This window comes from Bos indicus, chromosome 4, assembly GCF_029378745.1.
Source record: "Bos indicus isolate NIAB-ARS_2022 breed Sahiwal x Tharparkar chromosome 4, NIAB-ARS_B.indTharparkar_mat_pri_1.0, whole genome shotgun sequence".
Lineage (NCBI taxonomy): Eukaryota > Metazoa > Chordata > Mammalia > Artiodactyla > Bovidae > Bos > Bos indicus.
This window is the reverse complement of record NC_091763.1, coordinates 30978558-30999951: the sequence shown is the minus strand read 5'-3', so window position 1 is coordinate 30999951 and position 21394 is coordinate 30978558. Positions and strand designations below refer to the sequence as shown.

Sequence of the window (21394 nt, the reverse complement as noted above, 5' to 3'; positions counted from 1 at the left end):
GGGCTCTGCCCCTTCCCCACAGAAGGAAGAACTGTCCTTTTAAATCACTGCAGTTTTATTGAGCACATATTTAGTTAGGACATAGTGATCAAAATTTAGAATACTCCATGGCTTCAACTGATGTTGAAGCTGACACTCCAATACTTTGGCCACCTGATGCGAAGAGCTGACTCATTTGAAAAGATCTGATGCTGGGAAAGATTGAGGGAAGGAGGAGAAGGGGATGATAGAGGATGAGATGGCTGGATGGCATCACCGACTCAATGGACATGGGTTTGGGTGGACTCCGAGAGCTGGTGATGGACAGGGAGGCCTGGCGTGCTGTGATTCATGGGGTCACAAAGAGTCAGACACGACTGAGCAACTGAACTGAACTGATGGCTTCTGCAACAGAGAACAGACTATAGATTTAACTTATATCAGAGCCCCTGAATTGAAATCAATACATCTGCCTAGAAATAGATACCCATAGCTGGGGCCCCTGCTGGTGATAACTGAGTGGCCTGGGACAAATCACCATGCCCCTGCCACCATCTAAAACAGGGTGACAATATCAGTTCTGCGTAACTTACAGAGTTATTTCAGAAATGCAGTGAGGCTGTGCATGTAACAGTGCTCCCTATGGGCAGAGAAACCACCTGTGTGTGTAAGTGTGTGCGTGTGTGTGTGTGTGGGATGGATCTTGTTAAAACTGATTCTCATCTTATGGGTCTGAGATGGGGCCCAAGATCCTGCATTTCTAGCAAATTTCGACTCCCAGGAAGGTGGGCCAGAGTATATTCACAAAAGGCCAAGAATCTTCAGTAACATTCAAGGACTATTAACATAGTGACATCAGTTTTAAAAATTCTTAGAGAAAGACAAACATATGATGCCCCTTATACATGGAATCTAAAAGATATGGTACAAACGAACTTCTTTGTAGAAGGAGACTCACAGACTTAGATAACGAACTTCTGGTTGCCAGGGGGAAGGACGGGGAGAAGGGATAGTTAGGGAGTTTGGGATGGATATGTACACATTGCTAAATTTAAAATGGATAACCAAAGCAAGCCAAAAAATAAATAAATAAAATGGATAACCAACAAAGACCTACTGTATGGCACAGGGAACTCTGCCCATTGTTATGGAAAAACCTAAATGGGAAAAAGAATTTGTGAAAGAATAGACACAGGTACATGTATAACTGAATTACTTGGCTGTACGCCCGAAACTAACACAACATTGTTATTCAACTATTATCCCATCTGAAATAAAAAGGCGAAACAAAATTCATACTAGAAGTTCTTTCTCTAAGAAATGATTTTTTAAAAATGTCTTACCAGAGAGGGATTCATGAATTCTTCTAAATACGTACAGCACAGTTTGCGGTCCCAGTCATCTGTGATGTGGCCCCCATACATGATCTCACCAAAGAGGTAGCGGAGGTCTTCCCACGGGACCTGGTGGGGATCAGGCAAACGTTCACTCCCGGCGCCAGGGCAAAGGCCTCAGTCGACTGACAGCAAATCCTCCAGCCCCCACCAACAGAAGCGTTTAAAAGAGGTCCAAAAATTAGAATTGAACTGGCTGAGAATTATTTTCAGTGTGTGTGTTAATACATTCAGTAAAAAATCACTAACACAGAGCTTTATTCTTAATTTTTTTTTTGTGGCCACACTGCGTGGCATGTGGGATCTTTGTTCCCCAACCAGGGATTGAACCCGCGCCCCCTGCAGTGGAAGTGCAAACTTTAACTGCTGCCAGGGAAGTCCCAACACTGAGCTTTTAATGAAGACTTTAAAGCAAACTTGAGTTATTCCCAGAACATGTTTATACATTCAAAACCTCATCTAAAAACCAGGAGAAGCCCGCCCTATGTTGGTTGATATGGCTTTTGAGGGATGACCTACTTTTACGATCTGATCTGTATCAGGTTTTTATGATCTGATTCAGGAAAAGAAAGAAAAACTGCAGTTTGAATTTGGGGTATACTGAGAATTCCATCACCTTCCAGAAATCCAGGCAAACCAATTGAGTTTGTCATGGACTGATCTGAGGGCTCGGTTTATGGCGTGGCCGGGCTCCAGGACTACCCTAAGGGCTGCAGCTAAAGGCTGTCCTGTGTTTTAGCACGGAAATCACGGCATCTCCTCTTTACCGGGCTTCACAGGGTTTGAAGCCCCTTCTTTGCTACCCTTTAGCTTCCTCTGGGTTTGCAAAACATGCCAGCTTGTGATGGAGCCTTTCTAGACAGAAACCTTTATATCCTCGGGGGCAGTATATTGCTTCCCAGCAGTTCAAGTAAAAACTTAATTATAGCCTTTGAATTGTTGCATGATGTGACAGAACAAGTAAAATTGCCTCAACTATTCCAATGCACTTGCTACAGGTTTATTAGAATTTGAATAAATGAACCTCAAATATGTCTTTAAGTCACCGCGATGTGAATGAAAAAGAAAAGTGGCTACAAGGCACCATGCTCCCTCCACCATGCCATGGACTACTTCCAGAGAGCAGAAAGGGATGGGAAATAAGATTCCTTAACTTGATTTCTGTGATCACGTTTAATTAATGCCTTCTATATATTATGATTTGATACATGGCCCCCTCAAGATTTTAATCAGCTACAGATCTGTTCTGCTTAATAATTGATTTTCTTCCCCCAAATCTTGATTTTTGTTTTCTACATATACATTTTTCTGGCATCCTTCCCTTGGCATGGTGATACACCCTGAAAAAAAACAAGGGAACTTTTGTTATTCAATAGAGGGCCTCTTGAGAAAGTTAGAATGGGAGAAAGGTACTATTACAGAGTAACAATTTTTTTTCCTACTTCCTTGAGGCTTTTTAAAACCAAAGTCAGAAGTTACATAGCTGGATTCCCAACCTTAAATGCAATCAAGTGATATTTTCAATTAAAGTCTTCCAACCTTGACATTCAAGAATTTCTCTATGGTGAGACTTATAAAATTTATATGGAAGAACATCAAAGTTCTTATAAGAGTTAAACCATGGGGGGGCCTTCCCTGGAGGCCCAGTGGTAAAGAATCTGGTGCCAATGCAGGAGACACAGATCCCTGATTCAAGAAGATCCCACGTGTCGCAGAGCAACTAAGCCTGTGTGCCACCACTACTGAGCCTGCGCTCTAAAGCCCGGGAGCTGCAACTCCTGAGCCCATGTGCTGCAACTCCTGAAGCCTGTGTGTCCTAAAGCTTGTGCCCCGCAACAAGAGAAGCCACCACAATGAGAAGCCTGCACTGGGCAACTAGAGTAGCCCCTGCTCTCTGCAACTAGAGAAAACCCTGCACAGCAACAAAGACCCAGAATAACCATAAATAAATTAATTGATTAAAAAAATTTAAATGTTGGCATTCCCTAAGACTTAATCTTTAAATCTCTCCATCACACTCTGTACCCTTGGTGATCTCATCTAACCACATAACTTGAAAGATCATCTATCAAATGCCTACTTCCAAGTTTATACGGATACCTTCTTGAAAAGGGCATCGTGTACAAGGAAACTATGTGGGCAAGTCAACTTAATTCCCAAACCCAAGTAACTCGCTTCATGGTATGTGGTGAATGACTTGGGTCAAGACATCTGAGAGACAAGATGGAGTGTTTAAAACCGGAAGCTGTGTTGATCCTGGGACCCCCGTGGGAGAAGGAGCAGGACACAGCAGGAGTCAACTGCTCAACTAGTGCTGCCAAGCCTCAGGACGTGACCGGGAGAGACACACAGCAGCTCCTCTCCTACCCCACTTCATTCCTACCTCGACTGTGTACAGGATGCGGCTGAAATACGGTAATATGCCTGGTCTTGGCCTCCTGGGACAGGAATGAAGGACTTAAAGTATTAAGTGGTCTATTTCATTTTCCACCCAGAACTATGACAATAATCATTGTTACCTGCAACATTTTAAACAAAACGTGCTAAGATCAACACACAATGCTGTTTATTAAACTGGTCAAAATATGCTCAAAGTGAACTTCAAAAATTTAAAAAATGATAGCGACTATCACATACCATACAGAAGTAATTTATCTTGAATACAACCTATTCAACATGTGTTCCTTGACAGAACACATCCATGTTACTACGTACAAAGTGTACATATTCTGATAGTGGTCAAACCATCCTGAAAGCTTAAGAAAAATTTGACAACAAAAATTATAACAATAGTTACCAAAAGAACAGCAACAACAAAATAGAAACATTGGTTGAATGGTTTTAAAGGCCTTTTATAGAAAGTGTGACCTAGAGCCTAATGCCTGGTTGATTCAGGCAAACACATCTCACTTTTAACAGACTGAAACTTAATGGAAAAAGTTCCCCTTATGAGGACTAAGCCAGAAAATCCTTACAAACGGTTCATCCTTTTTGAAATCCAATCACGGAGTTTGTAAGAGTTTACACAAATGTTCTTGATGAAGCATTCCCATTCCCATCTGTAGAACACATTTTAGCTATGGAATAAAATCATTCATCTACCTTTAACTTCAAATCAAGGGGAACATTACTGAGAAAGTCACAACAAGGTGGCATCCTTAATACATAATAATGACATATGCAGGAAATGCACCATTATTTATACATGTGACGCGCTGTAAATTGCTTCCATCATCAGAACTAATTGTAGTGATTATTAATGCAGTGTTATGAACTGTCAGAATTGCTGTACGTAATTACATTTGTGCAAATGCTTCATTACCTGCCTAATGAATCTGGCATATATGCACATGTAAACCACTGTTTTTGTTAACATAATGAAGGACAATTTTTTTTTTTTGGTACTAAGCTGCTGATGTAGAACTGGTTTGACCTATCTTCTCAAGTTTGAGCATCCACTGTTGTAAAACCTTTGATCTGGTTTATTTTCACACTGGGCAGAAGATGCATATATAGTGTCAGCTATTTCAATAATAGCTTCAAAAGAGAAATTATGGTCCATTTGACAGTGCCCAAAGACTGACAGCTTCCACACACTCCCTGGAGAGGTTATCCGACCATGCACACTTACGTTAGGGTTTGCCTCTAAGTAGTTGTAGAGGACGCTGGCACAGATGGTGAGGTCCCCGGGACTGAACGGGTAGCGGCGGCTCCAGCCCTGGGGGCCAAACCTCAGCCTCCCGGCAACACAGGCATGGAAGTAGCACAGAGAGAAGAGGATGCTTTTAAACTCCTGCTCCTTGGAGCACACTTCAAGTGTATCCTGGGAGAAAAGAAAAAAGGAGTGATCATCTACCTGTATGGTTCCCAAGGGCAAGGGTCTGAGGTTTCAATTATCTTGTAGAGGACTCAGAGAGACCTAGGACGGAGGTGACACGCAGCTCTGAGCTGGGAGAGCATAAGAGGAGACTGCTTGGCACTTGCTAATCTGTTGCTTTAAGAGGAATGGTTTTATTCTGCTTCAGTTATACCTTTGTTCCTCTAGAGAATGAGACCATTCATTCTGACCAGTGGTAATACTGTGTGACGTCATTTTCCCCTGCAAAAATTTCCTTGTACAATCTGGATGACAAAAGGCCATCATCTTAATTTCATCAGTGTAACAGAATATAAGTGAATGCCAGCTCTCCATTCCTCCCAGTTCCATGGTAATACAGATGATCTGAGCACACGGCCACTCATCGCAAAATAATTTCCCAGCCTTTCTTGAAGCTGGATGTGCCACATCATAAGGTCTTTTCCAACAGAATTTGAGCAGAAGTGATGTGTGCAACTTTCATATCACTTCTTAAAAGGAAATTGCTTGCTCTGCTTGTCATTCTTCCCCCTTCCTGTGAGCTAGAAACGACACTGATTGGGTGACTCGGAAGCCATGAGTTAGGTATATGGCGGAGGCAACAACCAGCTGGGTGTGTGGTTGATTCCACAGACTAGAGCTGCCACTTAGGTGCAACAGAAATTAAGTTGGACCATAAAGAAGGCTGAGTGCCGAAGAACTGATGCTTTTGAACTGTGGTGTTGGATAAGACTCTTTGAGAATCCCCCAGACTGCAAGGAGATCAAATCAGCCAATCCTAAAGGAAATCAGTCCTGAATATTCATTGGAAGGACTGATGCTGAAGCTCCAATACTTTAGCCACTTGATGCAGAGAGTCTACTCATTGGAAAAGACCCTGATGCTGGGAAAGACTGAAGGCAGGAGGAGAAGGGGATGACAGAGGATGAGATGGTCGGATGGCATCACTGACTCAATGGACATGAGATTAAACAAACTGTGGGAGATGGTGAAGGACAGGGAAGCCTGGTGTGTTACAGTCCATGGGGTCACAAAGAGTCAGACATGACTGAGTGACTGAACAGCGACAAGAAATTATCTTCTTTGAATCACTGTAATTCTGTACTGCCCCTTGACTAATACAACTAATATAACCACCACCATGACAACTGGTTTTCTTCCAATGAACTGGAAATAAAATTCATTGTTGGGATGATAGACTGGCATATAGAAGAGTGGAAAACATATGCCCTGTATAGGAGATGTGTAAGATGTTTTTTGAAAACGCAGAGGGAAACCTGGCATGCCACACTGATACGGTTCTGGCTCCCAAAGCAATACAATTAAAAAATGAAAAATGGCTGTCTGGGGCTTAAAGGTAGTACTGAGCCATTCTCAGTTCTGTGAGGCAAATGAGGAAAAGTTGAGGACTATCTCTTCAGCTGATGCTGGGCAGCAGAGGACGATGAGGCCGTATCAGCACCTTCTATCCTTTAAAGTGGTCAGATTACACACAGTCTAGACATTTAAATGGATCGGACAATGTGGGCATCTGCAAAATCTGTTTAGCCTGTTCTGGGTGGGAGTTCGGATCTGGCCTCCCAGGGCCTTTCAGGAAAAGTCTACACCCAGCCTCAATTTGTTCTCTTGGTCCAGGACTAGAAGAGCTTTTTAGTTCCATCAGAATCCCAGGGTACCACCAAATACAGTTCTAGAATTGGCCAGGCGCCAGACAGTACAGGCCCAACTAAATCACTAGGTCATTTCTAGGATATCTGTGGGACTTGAAAGTATATGACCATTACAAATAATTTTTCCACTATACATCAAGTAAAAGGCAAGCTTGTGAAAGGAGAGAAATCATATAATTGGAATTAATGTTGGCAGTAAAGAATCTGCCTGCCAATGAAGGAGACAGAGGAAACATGGGTTTTATCCCTGAGTTGGGAAGATCCCATGGAGAAAGAAACGTCAACTCACTCCAATATTCTTGTCTGGGAAATCCCATGGACAGAGCACCCTGGCAGGCTACAGTCCGTGGGGCTGCAAAAAGTTGGATATGACTGAGCAACCAACATTTTCAATGTTGAAGGATATAAAAATTCATTGCTTTTACAAGTAAGAAATTTCTAGGAGACCAAATAGAAGTGACATGATTTTACTTAAGGAATATCTAACTCCTCACCTAACTCCTCCATGAATTACATACAGTCCCCAGAAAACCCAAAGTACTACAGTCAGCACATTGTTTCCATCTATACTTCATATAACCTGGTTTTAGCCTCAGTGCTAAAGAAAATCACAAGTCAGTGCCCACTGCACTATGCTCTGATAACATAAATGATGTTAGGAGAAAACATGAACTGGGCTTTCCAAGAAAGAGTATAAGTCCACCTAACAGTCCACATTCCAGGACAAGTGATCAAGTGTTCATATCAGGAAACATACAAATGACATTGTAAAGAGAGAACAGGCACTCACACGTAAGTATGTTGCATGCCCACAGATACTAATTTAATATGCACAATTACCAATTATTTGATTCTACTGCAAATCTTACAGAAAAAGAAATTTACATTTTTACTTTAAAAATCTGGTTATCTGCAGATGAAAGGAGCTCAAGCATTTATGACATCTCCAAGAGGCAGTGCTATTGAGCCAGAAGAGGAGGAGGTAGGTGGCATCCTAAAGATATGGTTCTTTACATACATACATACATGTAAATAATCGTCACTTAGTGATTATATTTACATATTCCAGAATGTTCAAGGTAGTAAAGGAACAATACTAAATGAACTTTGTTCACTATGAGTACACATGTCACGATTTGAGGATACATCCTGATTTGGGGAGCAGATTAAGAATACAGATTATATTTGATTTGAAAATCAAAGCACGTAAAACAAACTACCCAAACAGAACAGTTGATGTGTTTAGATTCCTTGGGTGCTTTTCTCATCTAAGGACACCCAGGCAACAGGAGCCACTAGGACTCATTCAGCTCACCCAAAGGGGAACCAAGCTAGAGGGCGGTTAGCATCCTTGTCACAAGCTTTAGCAGATAGGATGACAGCCACAACATACAACATCCGGGATGGTACGCTTGGGAGAGGAGGTGTCTATGAGGGACACCACTAATTGCCAGCCCCAAAGTGCCTTCGTGCTGACTTTTACTGTCCAACATAGAGTTACTTTCCCCACCTCTCTTGCAGCTAGGTAATGCAGTGTGAGTAAGTCTGACCGGTGAGTTGAAAGAAGTAGTATGTACTAACTTGAAGAATGCATCTTTACAAGAAAACAAACATGTTCCCTTCATCATCTTCTCTGTTCCTTCTTTCATCCTACTTTCTGGAACACAGAAACGGGAGCGGCCACTCTCACTGCCACCTGGGACCAAGGCAGCCCATCCTAGAAGCGTGGTAAGCACACTGGGCGATGACAAGTCTGTGGTGACAGAGGCGCTCTGAATGACCTGGCTCCCGATTCTCGTGTGATAGAAATACCTTTATAACCTTGTTCAGGCCACTGTTGTTTTGTACTTCCTTCATAAATAGCCAGCCATAATTCTAACTGATAAACAATGCTAGGAATCTATACACAGAGAGTCAGGGAGCACAGACTACTACCCTTTAAATATATAATCTGAATAAAAACTACATTTTTTCTAACATGACAACAATTCAGCATTTCATAAAAACCTCTTTAAAAATTTTTAGATATTCTTTAGAATATCTATTTGGGTGGTTTTTGCTAGATTTGATGCAAAGTTTATTTAGTGAATCACATTAAATATCTTTGCTTTCACTACTTATGACTATATTTAGTCTTAATATTTCAGAGGAGCCTTTCCAGTAGATAAAAAATATTGTCCCTTAAAGTTCTTAAAAGTCTCTCCAATAAATGCAATCTTCAGTTAATATAAGTGGTTTTTCAAGGAGCAGTCAAAAGAACTGATACTTTCACAAACTAGAACATGCTGTTCTCACTGGAGAAGGAATTCACGCACAAGCTCCGGGGATCTGAACATTCCTGTGGCGTATGCAACAATGTACATTTCCCTGGGGAGAGTGTCTGTAGTTTTACCTGATTATCAGAGTGCTGCTTACCAAAAAAAAAAGCTGAAGGGCAACTGGGCTGCAGCCTATGAAATGCTTACTTTTACAAACAAAGACAGCTGTTCTGGGGAGTTGGATAAATCCCATTTGAATATGTCAAACTACTCCTTTGTCTCTTACTTTGGCAAAAAGCTCAGGAATGTCATAAATGGCAGGAATTATGACATAAGTCAAGGGATAATAAGATACATGCCTGCCTTAGTTCACACAAAAGGATAATTCAAATATGTAACAGATTCAACAAGAGTTTCTGAGTGCCTTTTGTTTATACAGCCCATCATGTAAACAGGCTACAAACTACTCAATTATTGAATTAGGCAATTAACTGTATTCTTCAAAACTATATTCTTAGGTGGCCAATTATTTTAATGCCTTTATAATGGTCATTTATATGTCCAGAGGGTACTAGATAAAAAGTTAATAAGCATGTAGGCATATTTTCGGAGTGTAATAATGTTTCTAACAGGAGGCTGAATACTTATCACCAAATTATATGTGTTTTCTCTTTAGGGCTTATTCTACTTCTCCTAATAAGAATGCTTTTTACTGAGGATTTCCAAGAAATTAGAGGAAGGAATGGGAGCTCACAGAAATGGCAACAAGGAAACTGACGGACTTGATTATAGCAGAGACAGATGTGGTCATCTGAACAAAGACACTAATGGTAATAGAATTATCATTAATTTATAAATGTATGAATTTGTTTTATTTTGAAAGGAGGTGAAAATGTAAATTTGAAGGCAGTATGGATATAATCTAAAAAGAAGGGCTTTAAATTTAATGATATCAAAATCATACCTAAAAATATTAAACATTATACCAAAACTCGCTACGTCATCGTCATCATCCTTCTCAACAACATCAATAAGAGCAATGGCTTTTCCTCTTTCTTTGGTTAGAAATACTAGTCTGCCATGTTTGTCTTTAATAAGCAAGTTTCTCAAAGAGGCACGTGATTGTTCATTCTCTTTATATATATGGCTGTGGTTTTAGGTCTCACAGTCTTGTGAGAAGACCCTGGCTTTGGGCTTCTGCTTTCTTACCTGATCAAAATTGTAGAGAGCAGCATGCAGATTGGCCAGCATCCCTGTGGGGGGCTCGTTAGTGATCTTGATGGAATTCTCCAGGAGCCCCTGAGGGATGACATGCTCGCTGGGTGTAGATGCAGACTCAGCACTCATGAAAACCCTGTAATCTCGATGGCTTCCCTGGCTGAATCTTTCAAGCAGTTTCTCCAAGGTTCTCAGCCACTTGGCTACCAAATGGACATTCTGAAAAAGAGCATGGTTTATGACTGCTGTGAAATACTGAAGTACGTTACTTAAATTACAAGATTACAACATTTTCCCTTACAGAAATGTCTTGAAAACACAGAGAACCATGATTTAAAGTTTCCTTTATTAACACGTTAGGGGGAAGAAAAAACCACGACAGAATTGAGCACTGAACACGTTAAGTGCTCCAAATCACTACAGGTTGTCTTTGTAAACCAAAATCTCCTTCCAACACGCACCTACTTCCAACACCCACCAATCACTTCTGAGATGGAGGTCTTGATACTTTGCTTTGTTACAGTTCACACTCAATAACTGAGACTAATCTGGGTTAGTTTGACCAAGTATAAGAACTAAGGGCCAGAAATGCACCTGATCAGCCACTTCATTGTTACTGATGGAAATGTCCTCTACTCCAACTTCTACTCATTGGTGTATGAACTCTAACATGGAAATGAGGGATCAAAGACCAGCTGAGAAAGCAAGCAATCACTCTTTGTTAAGATGCGTTGTGTATTCCTAACATTATTTAACTTAAACCCCAGGGCTGTCAGAAATCGGGTAAGAAACAAATGTCACCACCATCACTCTTCGATTTTCAGTTTTACAATTTACAAATAGGCTCCTCCCATTCTAAACACCCACCATTTCAGCTTGGTAGTTGGTGCTATGAGAGATGTATAAAGATACCTCACATAATCTCTGGCCCTTGCTATAGTGACTGAAAATATCATCCCCAGGAATACATCATTATTTCCAACAAAGAAACACATTTACGATTATAATGGCTAAAGAAATAGAAAGATGGCAAACAGGGAAGGGAATGTAGGCAGCTGTTTTGAAGGCAGCTCTGTTGCAGGAAGCAGCTCCCTGCAGGATACCCGCCTGTCTTGTCACATTAACAAAGCTGTATCGTAGCTAACTTTGACCTAGGTGCCCCCATGTCCTACTCATCTCTGGTCCTAGAACCCCTCTCAGATCTTTTGATCACACATTGCCTTACCTAACCTGTTGATTCTTCCCTTAGATCAAAGCAGCAGAAATGGAAAGTAAGTCCTTAGCAGATGACTAGATCTTTTCCCATCCTCCCCTTTAGTAGTCAGGTGAGCAGACTGTGTAAACAATTAACATCTGAAGAATGACCACAAGGTGCTAACAAGCCTGCGTGCATTGCTGGTGGTGGTTCGGTAGCTAAGTGGTGTCCAACTCTTGCGACCCCATGGACTGTAGCCTGCCAGGCTCCTCTGTCCATGGGATTCTCCAGGCAAGAATACTGGACTGGGTTGCCATTTCCTACTCCAGGGGATCTCCCTGACCCAGAAATTGAACCCAGGTCTCCTGAATTGCAGGCAGATTCTTTACTGACTGAGCTATTAGGGAAGCTCGCAAAGGGGGATGGCAATAGATCTGAACCCCCTACCTCAATGATGAGCTGAGATTACTTTTTTCCCTTTCCCTTTAAAACCTTTTATCGCTGAGCCCAACCTTTGGAGTTGGTTCTGGGAGCTAAGTCTGCCTTCTCTCCAGGTTGCCAGATTTCTGAATCTGGCAATCTTTCTGTTCCTACCAGCACTTACCTCTCCAGAATTGGCTTTTGGAGCAGCAAGTGGCCAAATCTGAATTTGATAACAGAACAGTAATGTAGATATCTTTCTTCAAAACAGTTTTGTTGTAAAAAGACCTACGCCAATCCAGTGGTTGACATTATTAGGCTTTTCTCCTCCTAGGAGAATACTGAACATTGGAAGGTGTCAGGGCCTGAATCGTGTCCATCCAAGTACATATGTTGAGTCCTAACCCTCAGCGAAAAAGCAAGAGAGTTCCAGAAAAACATCTATTTCTGCTTTATTGACTATGCCAAAGCCTTTGACTGTGTGGATCACAACAAACTGGAAAATTCTGAAAGAGATGGGCATACCAGACCACCTGACCTGCCTCTTGAGAAACCTGTATGCAGGTCAGGAAGCAACAGTTAGAACTGGACATGGAACAACAGACTGGTTCCAAATAGGAAAAGGAGTACGTCAAGGCTGTATATTGTCACCCCGCTTATTTAACTAATATGCAGAGTACATCATGAGAAACAGTGGGCTGGAAGAAGCACAAGCTGGAATCAAGATTGCCGGGAGAAATATCAATAACCTCAGATATGCAGATGACACCACCCTTATGGCAGAAAGTGAAGAGGAACTAAAGCACCTCTTGATGAAAGTGAAAAGAGGAGAGTGAAATAGTTGGCCTAAAGCTCAACATTCAGAAAACAAAGATCATGGCATCTGGTCCCATCACTTCATGGCAAATAGATGGGGAAACAGTGGAAAGTGGCTGATTTTATTTTCAGGGGCTCCAAAATCATTGCAGATGGTGACTGCAGCCATGAAATTAAAAGATGCTTACTCCTTGGAAGGAAAGTTATGACCAACCTAGACAGCATTTTAAAAAGCAGAAACATTACTTTGTCAACAAAGATCCGTCTAGTCAAGGTTATGGTTTTTCCAGTAGTCGTGTATGGATGTGAGAGTTGGACTATAAAGAAAGATGAGCACTGAAGAATGGATGCTTTTGAACTATGGTGTTGGAGAAGACTCTTGAGAGTCCCTTGGACTGCAAGGAGATCCAACCAGTCAATCCTAAAGAAGATCGGTCCTGGGTGTTCATTGGAAGGACTGATGTTGAAGCTGAAACTCCAATACTTTGGCCACCTGATGTGAAGAGCTGACTCATTTGAAAAGACCCTGATGCTGGGAAAGATTGAGGGCAGGAGGAAAAGGGGATGACAGAGGATGAGACAGTTGGATGGAATCACTGACTCAATAGACATGAGTTTGGGTAGGCTCTGGAAGTTGGTGATGGACAGGGAGGCACGGCGTGCTGCAGTTCATGGGGTCGCAAAGAGTCGGACGCAACTGAGTGACTGAACTGAACTGAGCCCTCGGTTCCTCAGAATGCAGCTATATTTGGAACAGGTTCTTAAAAGAGGTAATTAAGGCTAAATGCAGTCATTAAAGAGGAGAGCATACCAACCCATTGCAATATTCTTGCCTGGGGAATCCCCATGGACAGAGGAGCCTGGTGGACTACAGTCCATGGGTTTGCAAGGAGACAGACATGACTAAGTGACTAAGCACAGCAAGCACAGCAGACATTAAAGTGGACCTTAATCCAATATGACTGGTGTCCTTATAAGAAGAAGAGATTAGTAGATAGACAGACAGACACACATAGAAGGAAGGCCATGTCAAGAAACAGGGAGACTATAACCATCTATAAGCCAAGGAGAAGGACCTCAGTTAAAACCAACTCTGCTGACACCTTCATCTCAGACTTCTAGCCCCTAGATCAATAAGAAATTAAATTCCTATTGCTCAAATGATCCAATCCATGATACTTTGGTATGGCAACCCTAGAAAACTTTTACAGTAGGTAAGGGCTCTCTAAGTTTTCTCACTTACTTGCTACTAGATGATAAGGAGAGTGCTTCTCACATCTAACTGTGCACTCATACAAGTAAGCAGGAGCAAAATCTATAATAAAAATCTGTTTTGCATGCTCAAATGTGTTCTAATTCTCTACCTCAAGGACCATGACAATGCCTTGCTTGGAAAGTTTATGTGAAACAAATGTAAAAATATCCCTAGGTGGTGACTTTGGAGTCAGGGAACAGAAAAATCTCCAAGCGCACCATCGCTGTACACAGTCACACTTTGGAATCCAGCCTGGGGACCATTCTTGAGGATACCAGCTTTGAGACTGGCTAGATATCCGTGGCCATTTGTCCAAGGGCAGCAGTGTTTGTGCAACGTTTTTAGTCAATACACATATGTTGAAAACGACCCACTTTGCCCATGAAAAATGGTTTTTAATTCCATTATTTTAATTCACAAATCATCTGGTGTGCATGAGATAAAGACAGCGCCAGCCTGCTACCTTAGTTATAGTTTTCTGTGGAATGTGGGTTTTCTGACACAACGCTAGTAGCTGCCTAAACATCTTGAGGGGGGCTATTTCTGATCATAGTAATTGACTATGGTGGAGTCTGGATAAGAACTTATTACCATGTGCATACGTATCCTTTGCCCACGCCAACAAAACTGAATGTAAAATACAAATAATATAACAAGTTCTGATTATGCTGGTCTTGTCATGCTTCAAAGTCCTGCTCTTCTTTTAACTGCCAATCAAAGGGATACCACAAATCTTCGGCAACTGCAGAGTGTGGTGAAAAATAGCAAAAAAGTTACATTCTAAGTTTCTGGCTTATCATTAGGAACAAAAGTCTAGAATAGATACCCAAAAGGAGACCCTTCACAAAGTACAGTCTTTCAAGGCTTTTTTTTTTTAAATGGGAAAACTCACTGCTTGCATTTTTTGGGGGAGGGGACAACTGGTAGCTCAGCACAGACATAGAACCGACAGAAACATTTTGCTGTGGGTGCTGTCCTCTCTTAGGAGATAGCTGCAGCCTCCCAGTCTCATGCAGTCTGAGCCTCTGGATGTGAGGATTTGCAAAGGACTCTTTCTTCTGTGGGAAGATCCCAGGGTCCACACGACTGTCCAAGCAACACCTGCTGGTTTTAGAAAAACAAACCCTCCACTGTCAGCCATTTGACTCTGTGAGGCTCAGAAGGGGACACGTCATCCCAAGTCCCCATACTGAAGGCTCACGGTTTAAGCAGTAGGTTCTATTCTCCCAGAAGGTTATATTCTGTGTGGATAATGGGCAGCGTCTTTGTGCATCCAATTTTATTTTAAGCATAAATGCAAACAGCATCAGCCCTGGACACTGGAGATGTTAGGGAAGGCCAGCATCCTGACAGCGTGAGGTGGCAGTGTGGGCTAGCTGAAAACACATCGTCTGCTGCCAAACAGATTCTGTCCTTTCCCACTGGGTGGCCCTGAGGCCCTCCAGACTACTCGGAGGCTCAATTTTCTTATCTTTACAATGGGATGGTCATACCTCCCCTTGCAGCTTTGCTGTGATGATTAGCGACAATGTATCCCAGGAATGAATTGCCTAGTAGAGAGTCTGGCATATAAAAGAGAACCTTTGTGCTCCAAATCAAAAGGCCAGACCCCCCAAGACAGCTGGCATGCCCTGCTGAATTAGGAGTCTGCTTGGCCCCTAGGTGCCACCTGAAGCTGGCCTGGCCTCCATGGGTTTTAGGTTCTTGCTGTTGCAAACTAAAAAACGCTGCTTTCCATCTCTTTCTATAAGGATGACATCATCAGCCACTGCAACCACTGGCATTCAACACAGCCTGAAAAGTGTTCGGGGTGGAGGTCGGGAATAAGGCACTCTATATGCTGGGAAAACCTGGTAGAACAGACCTTCATGGTTAGGTATTTTCAGGAGAAAATGTCTTATGAATCTCTTTCTTGTATCTTTTTATACCTAGAAAATCACTAAAATCATTAGCAGAGATGTCTGCTCCTTGTGACTAGCAGCAACCCTCTACTGAGACGTGTGCTTGGTTGCCAAGACCACATACACACTGGCCTCTCCCCGCTCCCTCTCTGCTGTAGTTTCTCAGAGCTGAGAGTCTGTCTCCCGGGCTATAGTCCCCAGATAAAACTGAACTCGTACCTCCTTTGCGTGGTTTTTTTTTTTTTTTTTTTTTCAGTTGACACCAGAATCCCGAGTCATGGAAACTACTCCAGAGAACACTGACTGGCAGATGCATAGACCCATATATATATAAGCCCTGGAAAGGATAAAGGGACTAATCCTCAATCCTTTAATTTACAAAGAGAATGCTACACAATAAACTAGGGGCAGAGTCAGAGTCATAGGATATAATGAGATATGAAAAAATACTCTGTCAACTTTAAAGCTATATGCAAATGAGAGATGTCATGACAACAGTGTTGGTACTCTGTCTGTCTGTCTGTCCTCAAGCCCTACTGGGTGTTTCAGATATTTGTGCATAAAGAGAACAATGGGCTCCCTCTAGTATTTTAAATTTTAGGATTTCCCTGGCGGTCTAGTGGATAAGAATCTGCCTGCCGATGCAGGGGACATGGATTTGATTCCTGGTTTGGGAAGACTTCATATGCTGCAGAGCAACTAAGCCCAGGCACCTAGAGCCCATTCTCCATAATAAGAGAAGCCACAACTAGAGAGCAAGCCCCGCTCACCACAATTAGAGAAAGCCCCATGCGGCAGCGAAGACCCACTGCAGTCATGAATAAATAATTTTTTAAAAAGTTTTAACCACAATGGCTAGAAAATCCCTCAAAAGATGGTATGTATTCTTGTCGGTAGAGCTCCTTGTCACCTTGGAGGTGTCTCTGCTGCTGAGGGCACCCCCAGGACTCTGCAGATCACAATGTGTTATGTGAAAGGTTCATGCCCACTGGGCAGGGTGGCTCTGCACTGCCCATCGTGCTCATTCCCCATGCTGCCCCTGAAAACATGATACTCACCTGGAGTATGACCCAGTGTCCTTCTCTGGAAGCCTTCTCCAGGGCCGTTTCTGCCACCATCTCCTGCCCTTGTCCTAAAGACACGTTGTGGAATTTTCCAGAGTCGATCGTAAAGCCCAGTCTTTTGCCTGCGGGAGGGCATGACACAGCAAGCGGAAGAGTGAACCAAGGAGGGGTGAGAAAGGTCCGGCATGCTGTTACCTGATGTCTTCTGTGGCAACCGCTGTTACCTCCTGGGTTACTTTCCTAAAGAATCCAAACTAAACCTCTGCTGTTTCAACAGCATCGTTTTAAGCTTTCAGTGTCAATGGCAGCCTCCCCGCAAGCATTAGCAAAGCCTGTGGAAATTAGTTCCTCTGGTTTTATCATAATAAAGCTTTTGACATTTTGATAGGTGGCAAGCATTGTTATTAAGCTTTATAAACTCTTGCAGGAGTAGCAGAACACTGCCCTCATAAAAAGGAGCAACATGTGGTAGGTATCACATCATTTTTTTGACTGGATTAGCTCGTTCGGTAAAACGCAGGAGCCTCTCACCTTGCGAGGCCGTGCTGGAATCCGGCACAGTCAGGTCACAGCTCTATTAACCCGAGTTCTCCGTGCAGACCGTGGGGAATAGTCATCGAAAGCACAAAGTGACAGTGCCTAGCACAATCGAATAGACTTGCTCTAATGACCATTATTTAGTCACAGGGGGCACAAGATTACAAGAGCATGGAGAAAATTACCCTCTAGCCCTCATCTAGTCAAAAGGTAGAAAATTGTACAAAAGAAACTTGCATTATGCCAACCAGAGGAATGTTCCATTTAAACATTTCTTCTGACTACAGTGTTATTAACCTTACATTTTCCATAGATTCAATCTCCAACAGATGAGAAAGGGAAGGAAAAAAAAAAAAAAACCAACTAAGATAACTGTGAGCTGAAAGGAAGGTTGGGTTGGCGCTGGGTGAGAGTCAGGGCTGGATGGCCACCTCCTGGTCACTCACCCAGTATCTCCAGGTCTTTGAGGGCATCTACTCCTGGAGAGAGGATGAAGAATATGGGGGTGGCGGGGCTGCTCTCCTCAAATGCTTTAACCAAGTCCAATCTGGTCCTCTCTACATACTTGGCACCCAGTTTCTCCTCCACGAAATTCCTGTAAAAAAAAAAAATGCCAAAGATAGGATCGGTGCTTTTGACCTTGAAAAGTGCCACAACTTGAATCAGCTTAAACTGCAGACACAGGAAGGAAGCCAACCTTGTTTAGAACATATGATGTCTTGTAATAATGGTAGTATGAATCTGACTAGATTTATGCAGTCAAGTCGGTGAAATCTCTCACTGCTTTAGAAGCGATGAAAATCAGAAGCCTACGTTCTTTTTGGGGGGCTACTGAGACCCTCCTGAGTATCATCAGCTGCCTGCATGTGGCTTTGTGTCCCCCCAAACCCCCTGCCAGACCCCCCATTACTTATGAACAGTTCATTAGATTTGCCACCGTGCAATTTTCCAGCCTGTTGGGCTTCTCATGAATATACAAATGCTTTTTGGGGTGTTTCTAACACAGGGAAGCTCAATTAAGCAGGGATTATTTGCCAGCAGCATCAGATTTAGCAGAAAGTAAGTACTACTAAGCAGAATTAACTTGTAAAGTAGGGTGCGACAGAGGCTTCTGCAAAGGGAAAATTGGCTGAAAAGACAAAGCAAAGGAAAAAACCTGCAGCAAGTGAATACTACTGAAGAAAAAGCAGCTCCATAGGGAAGGAACTTGAGAACTCTCTGGCTGGTGAATTCAAATTAGAATTAAGCAGCATATTACCACTGAGAAGCCAAAAGGGCAAAGAAAAAAGGACACTTCAACCAAGATTCAGACAAGGGTTCTGCTTTTAAATTGTTCTGGTTGCAGAGTTACAGAACTATAAGTGAATCCCTGAAAGGAATTCATTTTTTGTTTGATGTGCAAAATCTTCAGAGCCAAAGTGCCGCTACCAAGTGAAAGACAATGAGACTCACACTAGGATAATGCAAGTGCCTGGCCTCTGAACTCTGCCAGCTCTCTTCCTAGAATATTTCCATCAGTTTCCGGTTTCCCCTGCTGATTTCAGAACTAAGGTTTTCAGGAAGAATACACTCAGTCCACTGACAGACTAGCATACTGTTCAGTGTTTAGCAAATCTTAGCAACAGTAGTGATTATAATATAAAAATGCTGGCAGAATCACTTTTCATTAACACGAACCATAATGTCTCCACCATTGAGTCTCCACCAGATACTTCTAGTCTTTAAGACAAAGTTTCCTCTAGGTTAATTTCTATAAGAGCTAACTGTCCCCACCTGAGAGCATATGTCATTCTGTCAGGGCGCATTGCTCTCAAAATAATCAGCTTCTGTATTAAACTTTTCTTCTTCCATTCTTGTGGCAACTTTTCCTTTTCTGGACACTCGGATTCCGCCCACTTCCTCCACTGCTTGGCAGATCCTTCCACATCTCGGTCGAGGCCTCGAAACTCTTCCATGAGGGCGACCGCCTGTGATAAAATGGGGAAGCAGAGGAGACTAACATAGCAGCTAGTGTAGAGCAGCCTGGAGTCTGAGACAAAGAGCTGTGAATGTTGAGGCGAGCTCCCTGTGCTAGGCAGTAGGTCCTTGGTGATTATCTATTTCATACCTAAAAAAACTACAACACTGTTATTCATCTATAATATAAACTAAAAATTAAAGAATAAGAAAGAAAGAAGGGCCTGCAACAAAACAAAAAAATAAGACGTGTGACTATATTGGATCCTGTGCAGGTAAAGTGGTGCTGGACAGTCTTCATTGCCTCCTCAGATTTATTCAGGACGCTCCCTGTCCTGCAAAGGCGGTGATTGTGAAGGATGACTTGAACAAAGCGTCCTGGTTTTCTGCCTGGTTGGGTCTGACCAACAGGAAGCACTGGCAAGAGGCTGGAGGGCCAGTGAACGGAGGCGAAGGTACCTCTTCCCAGTGCTTTCTGTGCTGATGCTGTTCAGTAGTGGCTCCGTTTCCTTACGGAATGCCAGAGTTCTGAGAAGCTGGCTCCCTCCCATAGTTTCCTTTCTCAGGAGTTTCACTAAGTGTTCCTTTCCCACCCTTTCCCCTCCCCATCCCTGGCTGATCCCCTCATCTTTCTTCTTATACAATGAAAATATACTCTTTGTTAAACTTTTAAAAAATCATACTTTGAATTTGCCATTTGTTTTCTGCTGAGACCCTGATACACAATTGAACTTGAAGTTATAATTCTAAAGTAATAATCTAATTAAAAATTCTATTTTAAAATAAAATCTAAACATACTAAAAAACTAAGGAAAAACATAGATATTTTCAATACAGAGAAATGTTCCTGTCTTAGGGAAAAAAAAAAAAGAGTATGGTGAGGCTTAGTACGTGATGAGCATCTCTGAGGAATTCCAGAGTCAGAGAATAAACTTTTAGTAATAGAATCTTCTGACAGAAACGTGGAATAAGGATTTACAATTAGGGTTGTGCTGCTTAAACATTTTACAATGATAATACATGACTATACCGCTGTATAAATTAACAAAACTATTTTGAAAAAGTGGAGAAATACTATAAAAAAGAAAAACCAAATGAAGAAACAATTCAGGTCAACTGAAAAAAAGATCACTTATACTCCTCAACTTTAACCAAAGGTCCTGTACATTATACATATTTATTAACAACTTTCCCATCCATAAATAGATCAGAAGTTCCTTTACTTCCAAATAAAAAAGGGAAATTAGAATATAGTTGGTGGACGTGTAAATTGGTGTAGCCACTATGGAAAAGAGTATAGGAAGTTCTTCAAAAAATTAATAACAGCATTTATCTACAACTAAAATGGTGTATATCACCTATATTTTTTAAAACTACATTTTAGAGAACTGAGATTTGAAGTAAGATTTAGAAATTTTTTGAAAAATCACGTTCCCAACATACCTTAATAGCACTCCATGATTGATTAGTGAGGAAATCAACAGGACTCTGGGAAGTGTGTTCAACTGTGAACCGAAGCAGGAAATCCAATTCAAGATGATCTATCTCTTTCTTTCTCAGCAAAATCTTGAGAGGACACAAAGCAGAAAAGGGTCATGTGGTCTGTATCAAAATCCAGGATGCAGTCACCACTTAATAGACACGGCTGAAAAGGCAGAACTAAGACTTCTGAGAATTCCTATAGATATATATCAGTTTGTGGTTAAAATAAGGGACCTTAGATTATACTCATGAACTCAAAATCTTGATTGAAAATCTAATAGCAAATAATTACCAAACCTGGTTCATTTCAATTTTAACACCTGTGCTGACTAGCAGCATATTTAAACTATGCTTTAAACTATATTTAGTCTTCTGCTGTTAGATCAAACTTGT

The 21394-nt window shown here is 41.9% G+C and overlaps 1 protein-coding gene across 1 annotated transcript in view; it reads right to left on the bottom strand.

Moving 5' to 3' along the window:
- DNAH11 (dynein axonemal heavy chain 11) overlaps nucleotides 1–21394 on the bottom strand; it is a 368614-nt gene that overhangs the window by 18894 nt on the left and 328326 nt on the right. Inside the window, exons 70-76 of the mRNA XM_070787580.1 lie at nucleotides 20963–21085; nucleotides 19337–19530; nucleotides 18010–18158; nucleotides 17021–17148; nucleotides 10367–10594; nucleotides 5005–5196; nucleotides 1323–1442 (exon numbers count right to left, since the gene is read on the bottom strand). Coding sequence (XP_070643681.1) covers nucleotides 1323–1442; nucleotides 5005–5196; nucleotides 10367–10594; nucleotides 17021–17148; nucleotides 18010–18158; nucleotides 19337–19530; nucleotides 20963–21085 — 1134 coding nt within the window. The remainder of the gene's footprint in view (nucleotides 1–1322; nucleotides 1443–5004; nucleotides 5197–10366; nucleotides 10595–17020; nucleotides 17149–18009; nucleotides 18159–19336; nucleotides 19531–20962; nucleotides 21086–21394) is intronic.